Here is a 26,843-nt window from a genome sequence, read left to right on the forward strand (position 1 = left end):
GGCAATGAGAAAGCTTACTTCTATGCTAATTACAAATCTTAAAAAAAAAAAAACAAAAACCAAAACACACCACCAAAAAACCCACAACACAAAAAAAACCCAAAACCAAAAACACAACTTCGAATAAAATATTGGTATACGCAGAGAAGAAAAAAAGAGAGCATTTCTATTACATAAGAACAACATTGTGACCCTAACGTTTACCTATCTTTACAAAACACAAGTGTTTACATTTGAGAAAGCTTGGATACATTGTTTTGAAAACAGCATTTCCCTATTTCAAGCAAGCTCTCCAAATCCACCATACTTTTAAAAGCAACAGATTTCAGAAGCTAGTTCTGCAAGGCGCCTCTGTTCCTGTCGCAGCGTAACAGCTTACTGCTCTCTCCCTTTCTCCCCACTACTCAAGCTACAAAGGGTGACTTCAACTGTGACTCCAAAGATAGGCATGCAAAAAAGGACAGAAGATAGACACGTTTCTAATGGACTATGCAGACTAGAGGAATTCCCAGAATACTTACTATTTTAATAGGTATATGTTAAAAAATAAGGATTTTTATAACACCTGAACTAATTTGTACATGCATTAGAAAAGTTAGAGATTTCCCAATCATAAATATAGGAGAGGGAAAAAAATTAGTTCTTATAATCAAAGTTGAATACAGTGACAACTTTACCTTTCTTTCAATTTGACCTAAAGGAATATTAAAAATAGAATCCACAGTCACTGATGAGTCTTAGGTGGGTATTTAACACTAAATTGTTTGCCCAACTCCTGAAAGCAAAGGCATCAGCATGTTCCAATGTTGTTCACAGTAGCCTTTTTTCCTTTAACCAGTGTGCTCTTCCATCAATTTATATAAGCAGACAATGCAAATGGGAAAGAAAAGGCATAAACCATTACAAAAGTTGTAAACTATGCAAGTTCACATACCCCAATAAAAGTAGACTATATACGAAAGAAAAATCTCACCATTTAAGTTTTGATCTGTAACCATCCACTAGAAAAATTCTGCAGCGAGGACCTAATCAAAATTCCCTGTATTCAGCAGTATGAGGAACATATTACTTCCACCTCTGTAAAACCTAGGCAACGTATTAGGGAGATTCTCCCAACATTGCCTTGGTGTTGCATCATCTTAACAAATTTAAGATGGGCAACAATAACATCTACATGTTTTCAATCTTGCCCGTTGCTTCTCCCTCACCTCCCCTGTGTCCTATTACTACTCCAAAAATCATCTTCACTGTCTCATTCTGGTTGCAAAACCCATTCTTTCCTTTCAGAGATGCATCTCCAGCTTCTGAGAGGACTGCAACAAGTTAAGATTTTTATCTATCTTCCGATTGTTTTTCTCCGTATTAAGATTAGCCTCATCTACCTATCTGTATCTTATTCCACAATGATTTCCACGTATATCCTCTGCCAGTCATGCAAGTTGTCTGAGCTTTGCAGCCTACGCTGCATCTGCTTAAGAGTTACTAACGTTATTTTCTGTGTAATTCCTGCCTCACCTAATTATTGCAATAAAAGTTGTCCATAATTTTCATCCCTATATTGCCATAGAGAAGCCACAGCACAAGTTTCTCCACCAAGCTGAGAGAGAAAATACAATGGTGAGGGGACAGAGTTAGCAAAAGGAAGCATCTACTATTTTTTTTAGATGTATCTACTTCCTTCTCTATCTACTAAATAGAGGCAACTAAGTCATTGTGTGAGCTTCTTACTGCAACAAATGCAATCCTCCACTATTTGCCTGCATCCACTCACTTGCGAAATGTAAATGACACCGTTCAGCAGTTAAAGAGATGACCTTGTCCTTCATACTGCTTCAGCTTCCCCTGACATTCTCATACAGACAATGCTCCTGGTCTGACACTAGAAATCACTATCATAAAGAAGAAAGCCATTCCCAAAAATGAGATAGAAAGTCTAACAAGCTGCTACAACCACATCATGGTTTTAATGAAAAAAGCGTTCTTAACTTCTGTTTGCCCATCCTCTTCATGCAGGCAGGTTCTGTGCTCATCTTCTAGATTCCCGCTGCAAGACTAACCACTCTGCAGCAAGAATTGTTTCCTATCCCAGAGATCGCTAGCGTTTGGATTCATACTTACGCCCAACTTTCAACTATTGTCCTCTTTCTTTTAATAGATTTCAGGCATTTAGATGAAACTCACACTGACTGCGCTGGCATCATGATTTCAGTCTCTTTCTTTGCTACTCTAACACCATACAGACAAGTGGGACTGATAAAGTAAGATTTCTGAGTTTTACACATTCCTGAAATGTCAACAAGAGGAGAAAGTAAGTCTATATTAATGTAAGTCACATAAAAAGAATATAACCATTAAGAGTTATTTCCTCATGAAAACAAAACTCGTAATGAAAAACAGGTAAAAAGTTGCTTTTTGGGAGGAGGAAACTTGGACTAAAGGTCTTTTTTAATAAAAAGTCTTCTTGATATCCAATGTAGCGCCCACAACAATTACGTTATACTTGTATTTCTCTTTATGGTTTGCAGTAAGATAATCCCAGCCAAAAGCACAGGGGTGTTCTAAATGTTGTAGACGTCTTAGAATCTGACACGCAAAATAAGGCTATCCATCAGCTATTTCCACACCCAAAGCCCTCTTCTGAGGGGAAGTGGTCAGCATAGGATTTTTCATATCAAAAATTAAAGTTAGAAATCAAAAGTCTTTTCTCTATTGGCAATTCCAAAGAAGCTGGAGTAAAATAATTCAACTTGGTTTTGACAAACAAGCTTCCATTCATTGCCATTCTTCATTCTCCAATAACTACAGGGGCGAGGCAAAGATGATGTATGAAGCTGTACTTTGTCATTAATAATTTATTAATCCATGCTTGCTTTTTGTCAGTGCTCATTAAGCTGCAAAGCAATATTGACACATCCTTTCACTCTACTCCCACAATTTACAGTAAACGAAGAAAACTTAGTTTTTCAAGTTTTTAAGCAATCTTGTGCAAAGGTTTTGAGTTGTACATACTGCAATACATCAGAAGATGCAACCATAATGACAAGCATACTAGAACAAATCTGCTTTTTCCTCAACTGTTCTTGCACTTCACTTGCTGATCTTTTTTAGCTTTCCACAGCCACACATTAATCACTTATGTTTATATTCAGTATCAAGAAAAGAAGCCAGCAAAACTGGTCTATGTCGGTTCCAAATATTAACCATGGCTCAAGCCTGTGATAAGATTATAGTGGCAACTATATACACAAAAAGCAACCATGCTCAGTTACATCCTTTATTCCCCGATTTGTTTGTCCAATGACTTATTATTTTAATATACAGCAAACACCAAAGAGCTTAATGTTTCACACCTGGCCTAGGTTTACTAAGCATACTGCAATAAATAACACTTTCCAGATCTTCATGCACCACTAGAAATTATTCTTCCCCTTCCTGCACAGAATTTATTCCATTCTTGAACCAGGACACATTTTTGCTCCTTCCTGAAGGGCTCACCTGAAATCTGATGATGATCACTGGAAGCATTTGCTATCAACTTCAACGGACAATTTTTTTTTTTTCCTCCTACTCAGTGATGAATGTTCAAAAACTTCCCTAGGCAATTTATTTCTACTGCTTCATTACCCTTGTTGGTAAATTTTTCCTAATGCCCAGCTAGAAGCTTGCTCATTCCATTTATTTTGTATTCTATCCAACATGTATGGAGAAACCATGTAAGTCAAATTCTTTCTAATTAAGAAAGAAGTTAGGTGATTGTGGACGAAGGTCAGCCAGGCTCCCCTGATAACCAGAAATACGCACTCCCAAAACAGTTCCTTTATCTCCTTCCAACATTTGCAATTTCAGTCAAATGACTCCCCCTCAGCTTCGCTGGCATCACTAAGGGAAACCTGCATCACATTCGTGATGTGGACATACAGAAGTTGGGTTTCCTAAATTCACACAGAGGAATCCTCCCACTGGAAATTTAGACCATGCTTACCGCTCCTCGGGCAGCGTACAACAGGAGGCTGTGCTCATCCTGAGCTCGTGCTACAACTCTGCCTTCCAACTGGTGCCCACCTGAAAGCCCCTAAGTAGATATCCTAGCTTGTATGCAGTTTATTGACTGCTTGAAGCATCTAATAGCTTTGAAAACTGTATGAAGATTAGTTCACAAAATTTTGGTATGGTTACTTATCTGTTCCAATATAGCATCTGGGACGATATGTACACTTACATTCCTCCACATCATGAGACTTTATTGGTGTGAGTTGTACAGTGTTTACATTGCCCAGGTGTTGCTCAAAAAGAACAAATCAGATCTCTATATGAGAACTTGAACTTCAGCTGTATGATTGAACACTTTTCTCCATTTCTTCTTCCTTATTAACCCACCTGTGAGGTTCAAATTAATATTCATTTTTCCTAGGTTGTAAGGACAACCCAAAACTCCCCTCAATGGTTTCAAAGAATCTAGATGAGCTCCACAATTCCTTCTGGGGCCCACAGGTGAAAGGGCTGGTTGATATTTCTAAAGCACTCCTTAAATATAAGGGAAAACCATATAAGCCTTTTATTACTGCCCAAAATTACCTCCTTCACATAATGAACCAGGATGAGCAAATCAGACGTGATTTGAAAGAATTCCACTATGGGCAGATTAAGCATGAAAACCAAACCCTTTAGGTCACAACAGTTACTTGCTCTATCACCATTACAGCTGTATTCAAAATGGAAAGAAACAGCTCAGAAATTCCTCCTTTTTGTTGTGCATACAAAAAAAAAAAATCACTCTGAGAAACTCACCAATTAACAACTTCCTCTGGCATTCTGAGAAGTTTCTACTATGCTGCATAAGGTACAGCTGACTTAAAAATCCATAACAGAAAAAAAATATATGAAGTGGTCCGACAGCAAAATTTGTTGCATTTCGCATTCACAGCAAAATGGAATATATTCACTAATATATTCATTTACCTCAAAATCAGAAACTGACAAACAACAGCCCTGACCATTAGAGAGCAGATTCCTTGCTCACCAACATAATCGCAGATTTCAAGAGCAACACCAATTTCTCAAAATATATGATTTTACCACATATTAGAAATAAAATAGGTTGTTTTCCAAATTTTTCCAGTAAGTTTCTGAATCAAGTGCTAAAGCAAAAAACCCACCTGTTCATGCAAAGGACTTTTATTCTTTAGAGTATATCGTCTCATTCTATTTAGTTATGCTAACCAGAACAGTACTTTACAACTTAGGTGGGAAACAGGTTTGTAACTTGCATGCACCAAGCTCCTGAAACAAACAAAAAACCCAAACAAAACAGATCCGGCCACTAGATGGCCTCAAGACAGCAATTTTATGCAACTTGGGCAGCTACCACTAGATGGTAGCTACATATCACTAGTCGATTGCAATATGCAGGTAAGCTTAGTAAAAAGTTCATTTTATTATACTTCAGTTGAATAAAATTAAATTAAAAAAAGCTAACTTCACTGTTTTATATTTAAAACAAAGGCAGCCTGTGTCGTCGTCCCCCCCCAAGATCCTTCTGCTGACACTGTACATAACAGTCACAGGAGGAGGTGGGAGAGCACATCTGGAACAAGCCATTCGTTCCATGCTCCTCTCACTAGAGCACAGTTCCTGACACTGTTCTTCTGCATTTTAACTAAGTGAGGGAACTTATTCTAAGCTGTCTGTGATCTGCCAACCTCTACTTGAAGTGTTTAAACACATCCCACCCTGAAAAAAAACAGAAGATAGCCATACTGTAAACTTCATTTTAATTTCTGCTCTCTTAAATCTACATACATCAACTTTATGGAGACTTATCTCCTTATTAGAGGGACAGGAATGCACCACCCACTATTTACGATCTACCCTTATTAAGTTAAGCTCCTTTTTCATTTAGTTCTCCAATTTCCCTAAGAAAAACTACTGAAAATTGATATTACAGGTCTATAAATGCTATGAATTTTTGTGAACTCCTCATACTATGCACACAAACAAGTAAACTTTATCAATTTCCATATGTAACCGGTATCCATAACAGCCACAGATCCCAATTAAGCACACACTTGCATAAATATCTTGCAATGTGTAAGCCCTCATTTATGCATTTCATTCATAAGCAAGCAAAGTTGGCAGTAACACAGTCTCAGAATAATCAAGAAAAATTATGATCTACAGAGTATTTTTGTTAAATGTGTAAAAGTAGTGCTCTGTGCAGTCAGTCTCAGCTAAACAGCTATTTGAAGAGAAAGTTGCCAGTTTATCCAAGTAAACGTCTGCATTCTGGAAGGTGCACACAAGGTTCTGGGCATGCAGTTTTGGCCAACTGCATGTGAATATCACTGGAGCCCTTCTGCAGCCTTTGATTCCAGTTCAGCTTCTGCATAGCAGGATTTTCACTATTACTGTGCTCCTAGCTGCAAGCTAACAAGTCTGTTCTCAGCTGTGATTTTAAGGACTTAAAACATATTAGAGCCAAAAATCCACTTGACCTCCAAGTGCAGTGCTAATGAAGGCCTGAACCAGGATTTAAAAGCAAGAGCAAGTTCACACACTACAGAACCTACATAGGTGAAATACAAAAAGTTGTAACACATAGGGAAGGGGGAAAAAACAGAAAGAGAAAAATTAAGCCATACCCCCCCTTTTCCCCCAAGAATATATACCCTTTCTATGGTCCAACTACAGAAAGAGGTCAGACTACAAAACTCACTTTGTTACCCTATATATGTATTTATGTATTTACTATGTGAGGTAGACATATATTTTTATCCCAAGATGCAAACACCACATTGTCCTAGTACTTCGTATGCCAACATGGAAAAAACTTTTGTGAAAGTTCTGTAACCTGCATCTGTTAAATAAAGAGACTGTGAAAGACATTAAAGAAAAAAGAACTAAGATTAGATCTAGCTTGAAAGACATAAAGGAGATTTCAGTGGATAATCAATCAGCTTTCATCCTGATGAATGCTAAAAAGGACAGCTACGTCCCCAACACCAAGCTTCCATCCAGGCTGCCAAACACCTTTGCTTCAGAAAGGGAAAATATCCTCAGAAATTAGAAAGAACTATGCAATTGGCAAAACAGAAGCAGCTTCTTTCTAGAAGTAACTTATAGTGGCTAAATCTAACTTTGCTCAATGCAGTACGTAAGTTACAAGATAAGGCATGCACAGTGCGCACACACAGTACCTGAAGAAGTGCCATAGTAGTGCTGGTTGCAATCAGACGTTACCTGAAGACAGTACATTTTTATATGCTAGTGATTAGTTCAACCTGAAAATAAGCGTTGTTGGATTTGTTCGAAAAATCCACCCACAGCTATTTAATTCACTACGCTAACATCAGCAACTTTTATATAGCACATCATCACACTCTCAAATTTCTTCTACTTAAAAATCGATTGCCAGATTTCTGTGATCCAGCCTTTAATTCAAGTTGGTAGTCCAACTAGAAGATGACAGAATTTCCCAATTCGTAGTTAACAGTGCAGCCTTGCTATGCCTCGGAACATTTACTATGATTTTGCTTTGTCCCCTTATTTGTGACAGATGCCACAGAAAAAAAGTGCAACATATTTGCTACATCTGGAACGGGAAGTGTTTATATCTGTGTACAGGTAAAAAAAAATCCATTCATTACAGTACATTAATGCAGTTTTTCCACAGCTATCTTTTATATTCCATAGAAATAAGGTACAATTAAGATATACCTCAGTAGGTCTGGGATACAAGGTAACTTACTGAAAAATGCCAACATGAAGATGCCATCATTGCCCACTCTAAGCTGATCTGCATCACTGAAATCATCCCGTGGTGGATACTCTTCTTCCTGGATTTACAGGTTAGTGATAATTTAGTGAAAAGTTTATTTTAGAATAACTATCTGTAGGATTAAAGTATTAATTATGTTTCCAAATCTAGAAGAAAATTGACATTTCTGTAACACGTCCACATCAAGGAAGTTTAAAAGAAAGATAATTCGTATCTATAAAACAACTCTTATTTGTTGCTTATATTGACAGAGCCCAAATTTCACTGAAAAGTTTCTGTAGAAGATATGTACATACTGCCTAGTCATCTTAAATGAAGCTAGAAATTATTTCAGATGAGTACTTTGACAATCAAAACCAACAGAAATCTTCTTTTACTGTAACTATCTTGATATGCATCCAAGCTATTAAATATTTTTTTTTAAAATCACTACATAGTATGTTCTATATTTTTCCTGCCAGAAAAGTCTTTTAATGCTTCCCAAAATGTAGAATAAGGTTAGTATCTTAAAATAAATTGCTGATGCGACAGCATTGCAGTAACGAATTTGACTATGCTATAACCCACAGAAAAACATACACAAAACAAAGAAAACCTCTAGGGACACTAGAGGGCGCGAGCACATTAGAAGTGTTTAAAACTCAAGAAGCGCAGTACTTTAAGTCAAACAAAACTAAACAGAGATGTCAGTCAAAACAATCCAAAGGTTCCTCTCATCGTGTCAGAATATTAGATCTTAAAATACTGAAAGTATGAGTTTGTTTTGTTTCTCAGTACTTGATTTTCAACAGAACTTGGCAGATCTTACGTATGCAGTTCTGTGCACAAGTAAAACATTACTGCGACTCTAGACTGGCAAACGTTAAAGTTTTCATGATGTCAGCAGTTAAAGAGAGCCTGATGAAGACTGTAAAACCAGTTAAACACACCATTTTAATACTTAAATGAGTAACGTCAAAACAATGCAGGATGATACAAGTTAAATAATGCTGTCAGTAACAGCAGTAATATGGGCTAGACGTAAGCATGAATAACATTCTTTTCCTGGTTTTTCTCCAATTAATCATAATGTATTAGAATTGAGATAAGAAGTGACCTATTAAAAAAATGAAATCAAGGGAGATCAGTTCAAGTGAGATTTACTTAGCTGTTTCACCCACAGCAAACACTTACTACTAAAATAATGTAACTAACACATTATTCAGTTGCTGTACCAAATGTTATTTTGTATATTAAGTTCATAACTAAAAGGGCATTAAACAATCACAGTGATCTAAAGCTCTGTGTGATTGACATGTCCACCTTTGTCAACACAGCAAAATAATTTACCAGGGTATAGCGATTATGGTTAAAAATGTGCTAGAATGAACTGTACCAACTCAAGGCAGCCAGCTTTACTCTTCATAACATGGCCGTGAAATTCCAGCTGTGCTCTTTATTTCAGATTAATTAACCAAGACTCTGTATCAGATAACTTACTTTAAAAACACTGCTATTCACATAGACAATTCCACAGAAAGCACAAAAAGCTAGTTGAACAACAATCTTAAGGGGCTATAATTCAATTCTATATAATTTCAGATGTCCCTAAATGGTCATCTTAGTGACTGTGAAAGCATTAGTTTATTTAGCTCAACTTTGCTGCAGCCACAAGACTGATGGGGGGGAAGGGCAGGGAAGGGAAGGAAGGGCTGAAAATGCATTAAACAAAGAGCTGCATTTGAATCTGGTTATCTCTGAAATGTATGCCACAAAAGTTCCTTTTTCAAGTCAGGACAACAAAAAATACTTTCAATTTTCATTTCAGAAGGTCTAGAAAACCCCATACAAAATAATTCTTGGACTTTTTTTTAGACTGTCTGCTAACTACTGTACTTCATACTGGCATTTCCAAACCAGTTAGTGAATCACGCTCTATGTAAAATGTTGCTTCAGAAAAAGAAAATTTTGTTCAGCTACAGTAACAAGTTAGCAGGTTTCTCTATATGCACAGGCTTCTCCAAGATTTACACGTGTGAGAAACACAGGTCAATATACAACCCAGGGACATGAAAGCAGACAGTTGCAAGCAGGCACTGTTGTAGTAAGCGTGAACAAATTGTAATTTATCACACTCAATGTCAAACGGGAATTATATTAAACTGAGTTCTATTTACTGTCTCCAAAAATTGGCATATGAAAATTATCAGAACGTTTAAGAAATTAAACAGTTTCCTGAGCTTAAATCATGTCCAGCCTGTATCTACATCATTTAATATTATGTGGTTTTATGATCAGTCCTGCAGGTAGAAGACACTAATTAGCCACTGCTCAAGCCCCGCTAATATTGGCTGTCTGTCACAGTGCTCTCATTTGATCTAGTTGGTGTCAACTGCCCCAGCCTTTCTTCAAAATATAAATTGTTTGCCACCATTCATTGAGGAATGAAAAGGGACAATGCAGAATGGCTGTCCTCTCTGCTGATGCTTAGAACTAAACGTAATTTCACAGTAATACTTCTATTAGATATTGACATTTTTATCAATGAGAATAATTACATATTTTATTTATATGTATTTTTTCTTTTTTAATGAGAAGAATGTCATATAACAACACACAAAAATCCGTAAAATATGTAATACTGTTTCAGTATCTCATATTGATTTTTGACAAATTTAGCCATATTAAGGATCACGGACAATATTTCTTGTTTGCTAAATATGCTGAGATCTGTATAAACAGAAAACTTACTGTTCCTATGATCAGAGAAACATCTAAACAGCAAAATATATTATCAACATAAATGGCATGTCACACAGTAATTTCTCTAAGCAAAAGAATATCAAATGGCACACAGCATCTACTGAAGTCAAACCTATTAAGTCCTCTGAAACTACAGTGCTCTCTGTAGTATTCTGCAAAAAGAGGACTGTTTTTTCGCCCCAATGCCTTTTACCTTCTATCAAATTGAAACCTAGCACGGAGTAGAGCGAGACAACCACCTTTAATCAAGTAAAGAACCCAAGTTTTCAGGAACCCCTTGGATAACTAAACTGATGTAACTCTTCTCAATGCAGTGGATTTACAGAGAAAAACTTCTGAGGACAGGGTCAAATTACTTAATAAACCCCATAAATGATACCTTCAGCATACAAAACAATATGGAGAAGTTAATGGTGGGGGAAAAAAGGCACAACGAATCCCAGAAGCATTTGTTTGCCAGCAGGAAAATTCAAAGTTAAAGTCTAAACTAGAGAGAACTATACCATACCTCTGGACGACTGAGGAATATTTCATCAAACAGACTCCTAGACTCCCTAAACTGGGCGTGCTAAGCATGTAAAAACAGAAAAACATAAGACAAATGCAACTGAAAAGCATTAAGTAAAAGCCATTCATTGCAACATACAAACAAGTCATTTAACTGTTAGCAATATTTTCGTCCATTTAAATTGACCTTTCAAAACTGACCTTGAAAATTTGAAAAGGAAAACATCAAAAGCCAGGGTAACTAATGCCATCACTACCGATGACATAGGGCTGCTACAATTTCTTTGATACATTGAGCTATCTGGGAGCATTTGAAATAAATAAGTGTTTATACACAATCTATTCTTGTAAGACAAGCTACACAAAGAACTACAAAAACAAGTACTGAAATTTTCAGTAAATGTTAAGTTTAGATTGTTCGTACAATCTGTGGATGCAGGGCCTATGATGAAGTCTTTAGTATGATCACACTAATGTTTTTTGTAAGATCCCTACACAATTCAGGGGAAAAAAATATGAAAGCTGTTTATTAAGTGTGCTGCCTTTTTATACCGTTTTCCTCTCTTTTGCTCAATGAGTAAGTTCGTACCTTCCTTTACTGCACACTTTTAAGTATACCATGAAATAATTATCAGGTTCATGTTAAATGTCCTTATGTTACCTTGAATGAACCTTTTTCCAACTGTTCACATTATTGTAGTGAATAGGCAATATATCCTCGTTTTATGAAGAAGAAACTAGAGGCACAGATCAGAGTTCACATTCATAAGAGCACTAATTTCGTAAGGCTGAAAATAAAAACTGAAAAAAAATACGTTATATGGTCTGTGTATGTTTTGCAAAGTGTGTAATATGCAAGTCAGATACCATCTGCAGCCGTCACTGCTTGTGATCTCCCAGACAGTGAAAGTGAGAAAACAATTAAATACATATCAGTAGTGCAAAGTTTAAGTCACTTATCTGTTCTTCCATGGGTATTCAGAGCTAAGGATCAATATCCTTCCCTTCAAGATGGCAAACCACCACTCTAACCATAACATGACCTTTTTTCTTATTCCAGGCATCTGCCAGATTAAGACAGTCTTATTACAGAGTCTTATTCCACCCCAGAATAACTCCATCAGAGGTATTAAATAAGGCAGGGATTTTGTGGCAGTGTCACGTGGTAATTAAAATGGCATTAATTAAAAATGTGACGGCACATAATTTTTAATATCATCTACAAAACTGGAACTCAACTTCAGCATTTCCTACTTTTCCCCCAAATCTCAACTTTGCAACCTTTCATACTGTTTCTTTAATATAGCTGCATGTGTACGCGCGTGTGCTTTAAAAAAAGAAAATAAAAAACACAGAAGCAAACTGAGCAGAAATTCTATCAAACTTGAGATCTTTAGCAGTCAGCAGGACTGTGGCTTTTAGGTACACTGAATAGACTTCTGATACTAACTTAGCACTGCCGTAAGACTACAACTTTTCAGCCAATCTCTGCTTTGGGGGAATGATGGTGTGTTCCTACAGATTCTTCATAAGTAAGTCAAATTCTTGTGGTGTCAGCACCTAGTTCTTGAACATCAACTTCTACTATACATTTTGGAAAAACAGACTATGTAAAAGTTTATTTCTCACTTTGTCACCATATCCTACTCTCCTACCTCTTAACTCCAGATCCCTTCTCCTTCCCTACTCCTCGTTTCACACACCAGCTTCAGCTCCTTTCCCAGTACCACATTTTGTCCCCACTTGGGTTCCTTTCTCCACCAATCCCAGTTTATCCTTCTCCCTCCTGTTTCTCATCTAAATCTCTCTGTACTCCCTCCATACCACTGCTCTCCGTTCACCCCTGCCTTTTCTTATTTGGACTTGGACCCATCCTCTCTGATCCCTGCCTGTGTTCACTTTGAGCCAGTTACCTCCTTGCCCAACCAAAACCAGACTTCTCTTCCCACAACACATAAGCTTCAGAAGCTCAGAGCCATTGTCCTTCTTTGCTCCACCTAACATTGATACCCTTGCAGTTGAATCAAGTGGCTTTCCCCTTCCCTTCTAACTGAAGGCCAACGATAATAGAACTACTTCAGGGCACACCAGAAATTCCTGTTTCTCACTTCCAGTGTTTTCACCAAAAGCAGTCAAGAGCAGTCATAAGGTATATCTACTTTTAGTCCCATAATCCTACTCTGATACAGAACATTTGAGAATGTTCTCTGGGGACAGCACGTCTGCAGTCCCATCCCCTTCAGAGCTATGAGCAGTCTAAACTTGTTCATGTAAGACAATCTCCACATGTTTACTAAATTTGAAGCTGTATGTATCAACTGTGGAAACTAATTTTTCAAAAACTTGTAATTTGGCCAAAACCAGGCAGATTTTCTGAGGAAGGGCAAAAGATGTTTCTGACAGTGACCTGAACTTGTGAGAAAGGGTTCTCCAAAGTAAAAAAAAAAAAAAAAGGTTTAAAATGACAAGACAAAAACCAGTGATTTTTTGGGGTTTTTTTTGCTTAGCTTTATTCTTGAAATTGGCTGAACCCCAGCCTGAGGTTTTCCCTGTAGAATTCAGGTCAAGGAAGATTGCTTGTATGTCTGAAACTTTCACCTCAGAGTTCTAGACATACAAAGTTAAAAGCAACAAGGATCTTGCAAGAGAGTTGCACACGTCCTGTGTGAAGCATCACAGGACTGGTAATGGTACTCTAAAAGTTGAAGGTTTGGGTTGCTAGTGTTCCAAGTAAGTTTAAAGGTTTATAATTTCAGATTGAGGGTTTCATTCAGACCACTATTTCAGCAAAAGTTTTACTTGCATGACAAGCAGTAAGGACAGACTACATAGAAACCAAGCTCCTGCTAAAGCAGTTAAAAGGTTACAACTGGAGATCATCACCTCATAGCAGAAACTTGGCAAATAACCATTCCAGTGTCCCTGGTTCCCTACTGCATTTAGTAAAACAGATTTGTGTAACACGTTCACTGGCGATGTTACACAAATCCACTTGAACTTTATCTGTGCATACCTTAAAGTGAGTGTTGTGCACTGTGATTACTGCACAGCAATCAAGGAAGGAACAGCCTCCCCCTGGGTGAGCAGAATTTTTTTTCCAGTCACAAGCACACTGCAGTCAGTAAGATTTTAAATGCATCCCAAATGCAACCATATTTGATCTGAAGGTGGAGATTTTTAGTGAAAGCACTGAAAGCCTAATTTGGGTATAGTATATTATGGCCAATACTACCATACAGCAGATTTCCACATTCCAAAACTTGGGAGAAAAAAAAAAAGGAAGAACTTTGCTTACAAAACTAACATTTAACACTAATTGCAGGTATCAGTTCTCTATTTTGAAGACTGTATTCTTTGTAATGTTAATTCGTACAAAACTATAAACACTGAGTATATACCTATTACTTAATTTATGGTTTATCATAACTCGTGGTGTGGGGTTTTTTGTTTGTTTGAGAGCACTTGGAACATTTCTTTGAACTTCAGTGTTAAAGTTTTCATGGAGCAAACAACAGGGACCTTTCTTTTTAAAACAGACATACATTATTTGGGGTTTTGTCCCTTCCAGACTGTTGGAATTCTCCTTCCTCTCTAAAGGTCTACTTTGTTCGTTATTTTTTTTTTTTTTAACCATCTGAAACGCTAAATATCAGCAATAACTCTACAAAGTAACATTAGTAGCAGATACCTAATTAAAAGATGACAAAACATTGGATAAACTATTATAACAGGGCAAAATTTGACTTTTAAAGCTGTTTAGACAGCAGCTATGCCTCAGAAAAGAGTGAATATGATACGCTTTTCATAGTACTTCACAACTAATTTACACTATCTATACAAAACCTAAGCATCCAAAATATTTAAATCACCAACCCACCATTTTTTTACTAAATAGGCCATAATATGGGCCCAATTGTTATACATAATTAATTAGATTAGCCTAACATGTTGCACAAAATTGAAATAAAGCAGAACTATAACACTTACTCGTTGGGCAACTTCTGCTGCAGCAGCTGCCATTGCTGCAGCTTTGGCCTTCTCTGCTTCATCGTAAGTAGGAAGAGAGGTAGCTACACTGTATGGAGGTGGTACAGGATAAAATTCATTGTGTGTTTCTGTTCAAAATAAAGAGGTTAGGCATTTTTAAGCCAGAAAGATGTCAAGAATATTAAATTTTACATGCACATAACTATTGAGCTTTAAAGTATATTTTTTTCAACAGAGGCTGAAATTGATGATATTTGTATTTCAAGTTCTTATAAGTTTTAAAAAACTTTATAAAATAAAATAGTGAACCGCTTGATGGTGCTTTTTAGTTGCTACTCAAGGCAGAAACCTTAACCTACATGCTGCAAGGAGCAAACAAATTTATGAACAAAAAAATCATATTTGCTGAGTTACATCCCTAGGCATTCCAACCAAAGGCTTTTTATCAAATCATACAAGAGACATGCAGAGAAACATCCCCCCAAAAAGCTTTTAATTATCAACAGGACGCATGATACGGAGCATTCCCTATCCTCTCTCCGCCTGGCTGAACACAGTGACTTAAGGGATAGGGGACAATGGCAACAAGTTCCTGCCCGGCGCAGCAGGCACGTCTCCTCCGTGACTACCCCACCTTCCCAGGTGTCCTTGCATCATGGGTATGAGGCTCTGCAAGTGGAACCGAACAGTAACGAGGACGATGGTTCATCCAGCTTGGAGGTGCTGCCGAGGTTAAGTCGGCCTACACCCTGCGTCAAAACTGCTTCCATAAAGAAAAAAAGACAGGTCATTGTCATGGGAGACTCCCTTCTGAAGGGAACAGAAGGCCCAATACGCAGACCGGACCCACTTCTTAGGGAAGTCTGCTGCCTCCCTGGGGCCCGGGTAAAAGATGTGAAGAGAAAGCTTCCTACCCTGGTACAGCCCTCAGATAATTATCCGTTATGGATTTTTCAGGTAGGCAGCGATGAAGTTGCAACTAGAAGTCCAAGGGCAATCAAGAGAGGCTTCAGGGCCTTGGGACGACTGGCTAAGGGATCAGGAGCACAAGTAGTGTTCTCCTCTACCCTTCCAGAATGATGAGGGAAGAAACAGGAAGAGCCAGCAGACCAATATCTCATTCCGAGCCTGGTGTCACCAGCAGAATTTGGGGTTTTTTGATCATGGGTCAGTCTACACAACACCAGGCCTGCTGGCGACAGATGGGGTACACCTGTCTCAAGGGGGGAAAAGGATCTTTGCACAGGAGTTAGCAGGGCTCATTGAAAGAGCTTTAAACTAGATTTGAAGGGGGAAAGGGATAAAACCAGGCCTGCTAGAGATAAGCCTGGGAGAAGCACGCCAATGTTTGAGGGACGGTGTGCTAGCAAGGTCCTTTGGTCTGCCATCTCAGTGGAGACAGGGGATGGAGATCCATGTGGCAGCAAAGGCGCAAGGGTTATGGATGTGTTAGAAACCACGGAAGCACCTGAGAATGGTCACATGGGAATTAGGGCTTCTTTCCCCAAAAAGGTGGCAGGATCAATAGCCCAACTGAAGTGCATCTACACCAATTCACGCAGCATGGGCAACAAACAGGAGGAGCTGGAAGCCATTGTGCAGCAGGAAAACTATGATACAGTTGTCATCACAGAAACATGGTGGGATGACTCACACATCTGGAGTGCTGCAATGGATGGCTATAAACTCTTCAGAAGGGATAGGCAAGGAAGGAGAGGCGGTGGGGTAGCCCTGTATGTTAGGAGTGTTTTGATTGTCTAGAGCTTAATGATGGTGACGATAGGGTTGAGTGTTTATGGGTAAGAATCAGGGGGAAGGCCAACAAGGCAGATATCATGGTGGGAGCCTGATATAGACCACCCAACCAGGGTGAAGAGGCAGACAAAATATTATGTAGGCAGCTGGGAGAAGTCTCACAATCGCTAGCCCTTGTTCATGTGGGGGACTTCAACCTACCAGATGCCTGCTGGAAATACAACACAGCAGAGGGGAAACAGTCTAGGAGGTTCCTGGAGTGTGTGGAGGAAAACTTCCTGACACAGCTGGTGAGTGAGCCAACTAGGGAAGGCGACCCGCTGGACCTGTTGTTTGCGAACAGAGAAGGACTTGTGGGTAATGTGACAGTTGGAGGCCGCCTTGGGCATAGCGATCACAAAATGATAGAGTTTTCGATTCTCGAAGTAAGGAGGGGGGTCAGCAGAACTGCTCCCTTGGACTTCCGGAGGGCAGACTTTGGCCTGTTTAGGAGCCTGGTTGACAGAGTCCCTTGGGAGGCAGTCCTGAAGGGCAATGGAGTCCAGGAAGGCTGGACATTCTCCAAGAAGGAAATCTTAAAGGTGCAGGAGCAGGCCGTCCCCATGTGCTGAAAGACGAGCCAGCGGGAAAGATGACCGGCCTGGCTGAACAGAGAGCTTTGGCTGGAACTCAGGAAAAAAAAAAAGGAGAGTTTACAATGTTCGGAAGAAGGGGCAGGCAACTCAGGAGGACTACAAGGATGTCGTGAGGTTATGCAGGGAAGAAATTAGAAGGGCCAAAGCCCAACTAGAACTTAATCTGGCTACTGCCGTGAAAGGCAATAAAAAATGTTTCTATAAATACATTAGCAACAAAAGGAGGGCTAAAGAGAATTTCCATCCTTTATTGGATGCGGGGGGAAACATAGTGACACGGAAAAGATGAGGAAAAGGCTGAGGTACTTAATGCTTTTTTTGCCTCAGTCTTTAATAGTAAGACCAGTTGTTCTCCAGGTACCCAGCACCCTGAGCCAGAAGACAGGGAGCAGAATAAAGCCCCCATAATCCAAGGGGAAATGGTTAGCCACCTGCTACACCACTTAGACACACACAAGTCTATGGGGCCAGATGGGATCCACCCAAGGGTACTGAGGGAGCTGGTGGAAGTGCTCACCAAGAAACTTTCAATCCTGTATGAGCAGTCCTGGCTAACCAGGGAGGTCCCAGTTGACTGGAGGTTAGCAAATGTGACACCCATCTATGCGAAGGGCTGGAAGGAGGATCTGGGGAACTACAGGCCTGTCAGCCCGACCTCGGTGCCAGGGAAGGTTATGGAGCAGATCATCTTGAGTGCCATCACGTGGCATGCACAGGACAACCAGGTGATCAGGTCCAGTCAGCATGGATTTATGAAAGGCAGGTCCTTCCTGACTAACCTGATCTCCTTCTATGACAAGATGACCCGCTTAGTAGATGAGGGAAAGGTTGTGGATGTTGTCTACCTAGACTTTAGTAAAGCCTTTGACACCATTTCCCACAGCATTCTCCTGGAGAAACTGGCTGCTCATGGCTTGGACAGGCGTACTCTTCACTGGGTAAAAAACCGGCTGGATGGCCAGGCCCAAAGAGTTGTGGTGAATAGAGTTAAATCCGGTTGGTGGCCGGTCACAAGTGGTGTTCCCCAGGACTCAGTACTGGGGCCAGTTCTGTTTAATATCTTTATCAACAATCTGGACAAGGGGATCGAGTGCACCCTCAGTTAGTTTGCAGATGACACCAAGTTGGGCGGGAGTGTTGACCTGCTTGAGGGTAAGAAGACTCTACGGAAGAATCTAGACAGGCTGGATCGATGGGCCGAGGCCAACTGGATGCGGTTCAACAAGGCCAAGTGCCGGGTCCTGCACTTCGGCCACAACAACCCCATGCAGCGCTACAGGCTTGGGGAAGAGTGGCTGGAAAGCTGCCTGGCAGAAAAGGACCTGGGGGTGCTGGTCGACAGCCAGCTGAACATGAGCCGGCAGTGTGCCCAGGTAGCCAAGAAGGCCAATGGCATCCTGGCTTGTATCAGAAATAGTGTGGCCAGCAGCAGTAGGGAAGTGATCGTGCCCCTGTACTCGGCACTGGTGAGGCCGCACCTCGAATACTGTGTTCAGTTTTGGGCCCCTCAACTACAAGAAGGACATTGAGGTGCTGGAGCGTGTCCAGAGAAGGGCAACGAGGCTGGTGAGGGGTCTGGAGAACAAGTCTTATGAGGAGCGGCTGAGGGAACTGAGGCTGTTTAGCCTGGAGAAAAGGAGGTTCAGGGGAGACCTTATCACTCTCTACAACTACCTGAAAGGAGGTTGTAACGAGGTGGGTGTCAGTCTCTTCTCCCACGTAACAAGTGATAGGATGAGAGGAAACGGCCTCCAGTTCACCAGGGGAGGTTTAGATTAGATACTAGGAGAAATTTCTTCATGGAAAGGGTTGTCAAGCATTGGAACAGGCTGCCCAGGGAAGTGGTGGTGTCACCATCCCTGGAGGTATTTAAAAGACCTGTAGATGTGGTGCTTAGGGACATGGTTTAGTGGTGGACTTGGCAGTGCTAGGTTGACAGTTGGACTCGATGATCTTAAAGGTCTTTTCCAACCTAAATGATTCTGTGATTCTGTAACACCAATTAGTTACTTAAGTCCAGTAATAATCATGCTGTATTTTTATTAGCATGGCCTTGTTGCCAGCTGCAGCTGTTCTGTGAAAATCAGTTTTTCCAAGATTTCAATTTCACCACATTCTTTTAAAAATGTTCCTTCTATGAAAATGGACCACAGACTTCATTCTTATGTATTGAAATAGAAAATATCGTCATATAGAATAGAATTATTAACAAAATTAGTAAAACTAAAATACACCATGAGCTTCCTCCTACAGCCAGCAGTAGTTTATAACAAGATTGCTTACGTGGTAAAGATTTGTCAGCACAGGTCACACGGTAAAAAGATTTGCTAGCACACCACCACAAAGATGTTATATATAGGGATAATTCTGCGCAGCTACGTATTATACTTGCAAACACTGTCTCAAAGAACAGGAAATTGCTCCTTTAATCAACATTAAAAAAATTAGGTTGGAAGTTACTTCTACAATATTTATTTGGTACATGGGAGATGCAAATCCAAGCAACTTAGCTTAAACAGGCACTTCGATGTTGCCCGCTGTTAAGTCTCCCATACCCCAAAGAAAAGTCACAACCTCATGAGAAAGGGAGTAGTGAATAAATGGAGAAAAAGACCCCGTTACTCATTTTCCACAAGAAGTTTTATCAAGAGCCTTTGAGCAAAATGAATCTTTTCATGGCAATATTTTCACCAAACAATGGCACACACTGAAGAAGTTTGAGTTTTGACAAATCAGTGCTTTGTTGTTTTTTTTTTAATAAAGAGGCAATGAAAATTGCTAATGAGGTCTAATAACGGAGCAGTACTCAAAGATGTAGATTAAATGTGGAACTGAACTACATGCAGACTTAAATAAAACCTATTACACTAATTAATGAACATCCATTTACTCTAGTAATTTGGAACAATCAGCATAATTTAGAAGTGTGCTTCTTCTGAACAAACCAGACAAAGGACGGCTGTGCATGAAAGCATAGCTTTTTACTGCAATTGTGTGCGTAGGAAAAAAAAAAAAAACAAACCCAAAAAACACATACCGCAGCATCGTACCACTTTGAACCAAGTGCTGATTCATACACACTCTTCCCTGACAAGCTGTTATGCAAGAAAAATACCTGAGGTTGCAGCTGCTTCTACAGCTATGCTACAGTAAGGTGGAGGGGAAGTATCTGCTTCAGATAAGGCTGCTGTCTGGGGAGTCTGCGTAGTCTCTGTAGACGTGGAAGGCTGCTCAGCTGCTGAAGACTCTGGGGGGTCATCCTCATTGTGAAGCTTAGAAGAAAAACACAAAAATTTCAGAGGCGTTCAGGGAATACTTTCCATGACAACCTAGTACTTGCAGAACCATCTTCAAAAAGAGAGAAGATTACTCTTCAACAAAACAGAAGTTATATACAAAACAGCATGGACTACTACTTTAAGTAGTTAAATTCTTTTAAGCAAACAGTTAAATATAGTCTTAACTGCCTTTCCCCCCTGCCCCAGAAATGGATTTCTTCTCATCAGTGATGTTCACAGAGTCATAACTATCTGGGTTTTTAATGTTTACTCTATGGGAAAATGCTGACTATAAAATATTCATATAATAGAAAGTATGGTAACACTTACTTTTTTTTCCTTAAATACATTCATAAAATGTATTAACCCTTTTTAAAATACAACAGGTGAGAAACTATCTTTTATTGTATTAACCTAGAAGAAATAAAAAAAAGGACACATTTCTACTTATGCAACTGGGATTTTTATACTCTTATGTCCTGTCAGAGAGCTTCTCCACTCCAATTCTAAGACTTTGCAAAAACATTCTGCTTTTCTTTACAGTCTGGAAAGAATCCTTTCCCCATAAAACTTCAAAGTTGCTGGTTTGTTTGATTGTTTTTTTTTTTTAAAATGCAATTTTAAAAGGACATGTCCAGTTAAGCATATACAGAAATAAGAATTTGGATAAGCAAGAATGTTGATTAAAACCATGGAATTTGGATCCAGCAGCTAATATCTTTTCTTAGAGAAGGTATTTTTTATTATTTTGGCTAACTTGACAGTGGTTAGAATATGAATCAAACTTTAAGAAGAAAGAGTACTAGCATTAAACAAAAAAGTGCTGGTTCCCACTAGTAAACTACAAGATAAGATGCCTAGAAGGCAACTACTGAAACACCACATTTAAAACCCAGAAAATAAGATTAGTAAATTGAACATATCTGAAAAAAGAATTCTGTAACTTCAAATTGGTAGTTTCTGTGAACACCCTACAGAAAATTATTATTTTAATTTCAATAACAACGTTAAGAACATAACTACATTACTTTCATATTAGGCAAAGTACAATCAGATTATTGGAAAAAGCACACTCTGAGAAGAACAAACACTAAATTCCTTGTTAAGTAGTGTAACATTCACACCAAAATTGTTTTATATCCAGAGTATATCAAAGTTCACAGAATGGTTGAGGTTGGAAGGGACCTCTGGAAGTCATCTGGTCCAACCCCCCTACTCAAACAGGGCCACCTACAGCCGGTTGCCCAGGACCCTGTCCAGACGGCTTTTGAGTACCTCCAAGGATAGAAGCTCCACAACCTCCCTGGGCAACCTGTTCCAGTGCTCAGGCACCCTCACATTATAAAAAAAAAAAAAAAAAAAAAAAAAAGAAAAGAGTGTTTCCTGATGTTCAAAGAGAACCTGGGAACCTCCTGCGTTTCTGTGTGTGCCCACTGCCTCTGCTCCTGTCACCGGCCCCACTGAGAAGAGCCTGGCTCCATCTTCTTTGCACCCTCCCTTCAGGTATTTATATACACTGATGAGATCCCCCTCTGAGCCTTCTCTTCTCCAGGCTGAACAGTCCGAGCTCTCTCAGCCTGTCCTCATATGTGAGATGCTCCAGGCCCTTCATCACCTTGGTGGCCCTTTGTTGGACTCTCTCCAGCATGTCCATGACTCTCTCATACTGGGGAGCTCAGACCTGGGCACAGCGTTGTGGCCTCACCAATGCTGAGCAGAAGGGAAGGGTCACCTCCCTCGACTTAGCGGTAATGCTTTGCCTAGTGCAACCCAAGATAGCGTTAGCCTTCTTTGTGGCAAGGGCACACTGCTGGCTCGTGTTCAAGTTCTGCAGGTTGCAAATTCCGTGCTTTTCTTTCTAATGAAAAACTAAGGACAACAGCAGGAATTACAAACATGGAAGACATTTCAACAGTAGGCAGGTAAATTGAAAAGATAGTTCAAGGGAAAACAGAATATGCTTCAAAAGAAGTTAGTGCAACAGAACAACTTCATGCAATTTTCATATGGCTTCTACCACACTCTTCTCTTTAAATGTGTCAATTAGAAAAAGTGATAAAGTTACTTGCTAAAGCATTTTTCATCCTTTTTCAGGAGTCCCTCCAAATACTGTATTCAAAGAACTATAGCTTAAAGATTAAAGGGTTTATCTATACATATAAACTACATATATATGCACACACATATGTAAGTATATACATACACAGGCACAATACACACATGAGCACATACTAGGACAAGGAGAAGTCACCTTCAGTGGAACTGATAGGGTTTATTGAGGGGTTTTGGGTACTAAGCAATCAGGTCATTTAATGGCTAATCAGTGATCCAGAAGAAGTAGTGACCTGAGAAATATGTATAGCCATTTAGAGTAGTTAAGGCCAAAGAAAACAAAACCACTTCAAAATAATCTAACATATTTAGGGATACAGAAAGCAAGTGAGAAGACAAAACACTCAATTCTAAAAAGGTCGAGCAGGTCAGAAAAACAGCCTGAGAGCTATAAATGTTATGGTTCTAAATTAAGTACAAACATTCACAAGAAAAATCCGGTATTGCAATGGATATAGCTAAAATAAAATCATTTTTAAATAAAACTGTAATTTGATTAGCAATGAGACAACTAACAGAACATTACCGGCATACTTTTACACTAATGGCTGGTACACTCACCCTCATTTGGGGGGTGTGTGTAGTTCTGACTACCCCACCACAACAACCTGGTCTACGAGCCAGGGAAGAAGTAAAGCCTAGTTAATGGATTTCTGTCTGTTACCTCCATTCTTCCTCTCATTTCGCCCTCCACTTCAATCACTGCAACTTTTTCCCTATGAAGCCATAGTATGTGCTGTCACTATCCTGAAGACATGCAGAGATCCACAGCAGCTCATTGGTCAAAAAGCATATTACTGCTCAAAACCCCCTTTGCCATTACCGAGGAAATTAATTTTGTGTCTTCTACATGCTTTCTTGAAAGTCGCCTTTCTCCAAATTATCTGTAATTTAATAACAGTTACAAATGATGGAGGTAACATGAGTATGGGAGAAGAACATGCACATGAGACTTCGTGCCTTCGAAGACCGAGTTAACAAGTCATTCAATTGTTATAGCAACTGCAATTAGGAAACAGAAAAATTCCATCCTAAGGGTTCCATACAAAAGAGCCCCGTTATGCCCTTTAGCCCATTCAAAAGGTCTTTATTTTGTAGGACTCATATTCAGGGACCAAGCATTTCTATTTATCCTGTCTTCTACTACACAGACCTTTCAGAAATTCTGAAAGGCATCAAGGCTACCCTAATGCAGCAACTTAAAGAAAAATCGGAAGACTCCTTACAGAATACCCCATCATAAAAATCACAAGAAGTGGATTAAGCAGCTTGAGTGTTTACAGCTAGAATAATAAACACAAGTTGTTCGTGAACAGAAACCAGCTTTTCTTCGTTCTCATTGAAGTGTCCTGTCTCCTAGTCTCTCCGCAAGGCAGTAACTTCAGCTCCTCTCAGGGGACTCCACTGGTGTAAAAACCAAACCAAAACAGTAAAAACCCACAACTGCAGCAGAATTTGTCCCAGCAAGCTGGAAATTTTGCCTATGCCACCAGGGTAGACAGCAGTGGTTATACCATTTTGTCTTGTAGCAACTCTGCCTTGTCTTCACATGGCACTGATTCTCCTCTGTGGAGTCACCAGTTTGCTTAAACCAGTAGGAACACGACTACCTTTGAGCCTCCCCCTTCCCATTTAATTTTGGCTTATACCGGCTGGTAAATTTAGAAGTTATTTTTGGAGGCAGGGGAAGAAGAGGCCTGACACTCTGCATAGGTTTCATTGCCATAGAAACGAAGCTAAAAAAACTCAGAAGGGAACAGAAAATGTCTGTTTCAAGTCACTACTTATGCTATGTACTTATATGTTACCTGAAACAGCATTTAACATTGGAAGTATAGAAATCGTATCTAAGATTTTTTTTTTCCCCCAACAGTAAGATTATTTTACCCACTTTTTTAATTAAAGGACTAAGAACTCAGTTCATCATCCCAGCCCCCCCCGCCCCAAGCCCCCAGTGAACCATTGCATGATAGTAAGCAATACAGCTGCTTTTACCAAGATTATGGTCAAAACAATTGCCAGGACCTATTAAACTACAAACAACTGCAAATTAGTACCTTCCCCTCACATTCTGAAAGCAGGACACACAGACATTTTTTTCCTTCACATCTTAGTCTGTACGCAGAGTATCTGGCTTTACAATAGCTTTACAATAAGAAAAAGGGAATACTTTGTTATTAGACATATTACTCAAACTGTTTATAAAAGTATTTCAATCCCTGCTTTCACAGCCCTTGAACTACGGTACGTTACAGGCTCAAAAGTCACGATGCTCGTATTCAAGATATATCTATGTCAGGACACTTAAAATTCCAAGTTCAATCGAGGAGCAGTGGCTCTTCTGACACCAATGACTCAAAAATCTCATGGTAACTACTAAAGAGCATACAGTACAGGAAAAAACATTAGTTTCCTTCATATGATTTTTTTACCCTATACTATCTTCAGGTTTTTTCCCCAGAAAGGCGCTATAAAACAATGATTCACTATTTCATTTCAGAAGAAGTTAAAGTCAGTGTCAGACCTTTCAGCACCAAAATACTGTGGAAAATACAGCTACCTTTATATATATTTTTTTAAATAAATAATTTTTTAAAAGAAGTACTGCATCTCCTCCTGTAATTTATTTCCTTAAGTCTGTTATTTTTTAATGTAATTATTTCCAAAGTAATCAGATGCAATGCCTGAAATCAACTGACATCCTACAAAGAACATGAACCACAAGAAAGTGCTTCGTACAGAAGCCTTTACTGAGAGGACTGATATGGATGCTTTTACTCTTTAGGCTTTTCAAAATAAAAACTTAAACTGGGAGGAAGATCTCATTCTCTACTTAACACTTTTCATTTACCTACAGATAGCAATTTTGTCTGACCTACAAAAGTTTGCTTGGATAAACAGAGTTTGCTTCATTTGTGATGAACTGACTGATTGTACAAGAGTGGCAATATAGGCAAGTTATTAAAATATGCCAAGTTTTTTTAAAAAAATCGGGGAAGAAGATATAATAAGATCTCTTCTGTCTCCTGTACCATACATACACAAGATTAGAACGATGTTTTCTGATAAACTGCATTAAAGTAGCACACGCTAGCTCTAGTCATACTCATAGTGTAACACACAAACAGCACTCACTATTTCCGTCACCTGATTTTACGTGCATTTCAAAAGCTGCTGTTTTCGCATTTCATAAAAAATGATTTACAGAAATCAGTACATTATAAAACTACTGCAACATAATTAACTTCAACAGCACACTGCAAGCATTTTAAAAGACCTTCTTTATAAACATACACTGTTTTCATGCTATTTATATAATTTCTTTAATGTAGCATAAAATTATGCAGAAGATACCGCCATACGGGGCGGGGGGGGGGGGAACCAAACAACTAGCCAGCTTTTTTTTCCTGTTTCCTTTTATACCTTTATTCCCAGCTCATCTTGATAAAGCCTGACTTTTAGGTAAGCTTTTGCGCAAGTTTTAGTAGTGATGGTTCTGCCTGGGGCACCACAGAGCTTCACAGCATTCTCACTAGCAATCGTAAATTACGAGCACTTTTAACATGCCCTCCTTTCTAGCCTTTCAAATGATATTACATTTTTGAAGAAGCCTGGCTCCTCCAGTTTTGACCTCACACCGACCAGTTCATGCGTTCTTTCAAACTGCATTAAAATACATACAATGCTTAGAAACTCCATAACACTGGACCTAATATTCTGCTTTAAGTAAAAGTGTGGAGACAACTAAGTAGATCATGCAAGTTCAACCTTTGTATGCAAACCAGTCAGTTGGTACACTTTCTCCACAAAAAGCAAGACTCTTAGCAACAGAGGTTCATCATCTTCACTTTGTAGCAGTTAGCCCTTTGGCCTTCAAGAGTCAGTTTTTCAGACTATGCCAAAAGGTCAACCAAAAATATCCACTTACTGCAGCTTCTAGTGCTGGAAGGGCGGGCATGAAAGACTCATCTCAAGATTGCCTGTGCAGTGCCCAAAAAGTATTCCAACATTTCCGCATTAGATTCATGACATCTTCCATACTGGTACACAGGT

At 39.2% G+C, this 26,843-nt stretch overlaps 1 protein-coding gene across 2 annotated transcripts in view; it reads right to left on the bottom strand.

The window, feature by feature from the left end:
* Positions 1-26,843, bottom strand: part of NDFIP2 (Nedd4 family interacting protein 2) — a 52,657-nt gene that overhangs the window by 12,676 nt on the left and 13,138 nt on the right. The window contains exons 2-5 of one of the 2 annotated variants that reach the window (XM_076362308.1): positions 20,516-20,672; positions 15,011-15,138; positions 11,025-11,084; positions 7,745-7,832 (exon numbers count right to left, since the gene is read on the bottom strand). In XM_076362308.1, coding sequence (XP_076218423.1) covers positions 7,745-7,832; positions 11,025-11,084; positions 15,011-15,138; positions 20,516-20,672 — 433 coding nt within the window. The remainder of the gene's footprint in view (positions 1-7,744; positions 7,833-11,024; positions 11,085-15,010; positions 15,139-20,515; positions 20,673-26,843) is intronic. The other variant, XM_076362317.1, reaches the window with a different exon arrangement.

Source organism: Aptenodytes patagonicus, chromosome 1, assembly GCF_965638725.1.
Source record: "Aptenodytes patagonicus chromosome 1, bAptPat1.pri.cur, whole genome shotgun sequence".
NCBI classification, from domain to species: domain Eukaryota; kingdom Metazoa; phylum Chordata; class Aves; order Sphenisciformes; family Spheniscidae; genus Aptenodytes; species Aptenodytes patagonicus.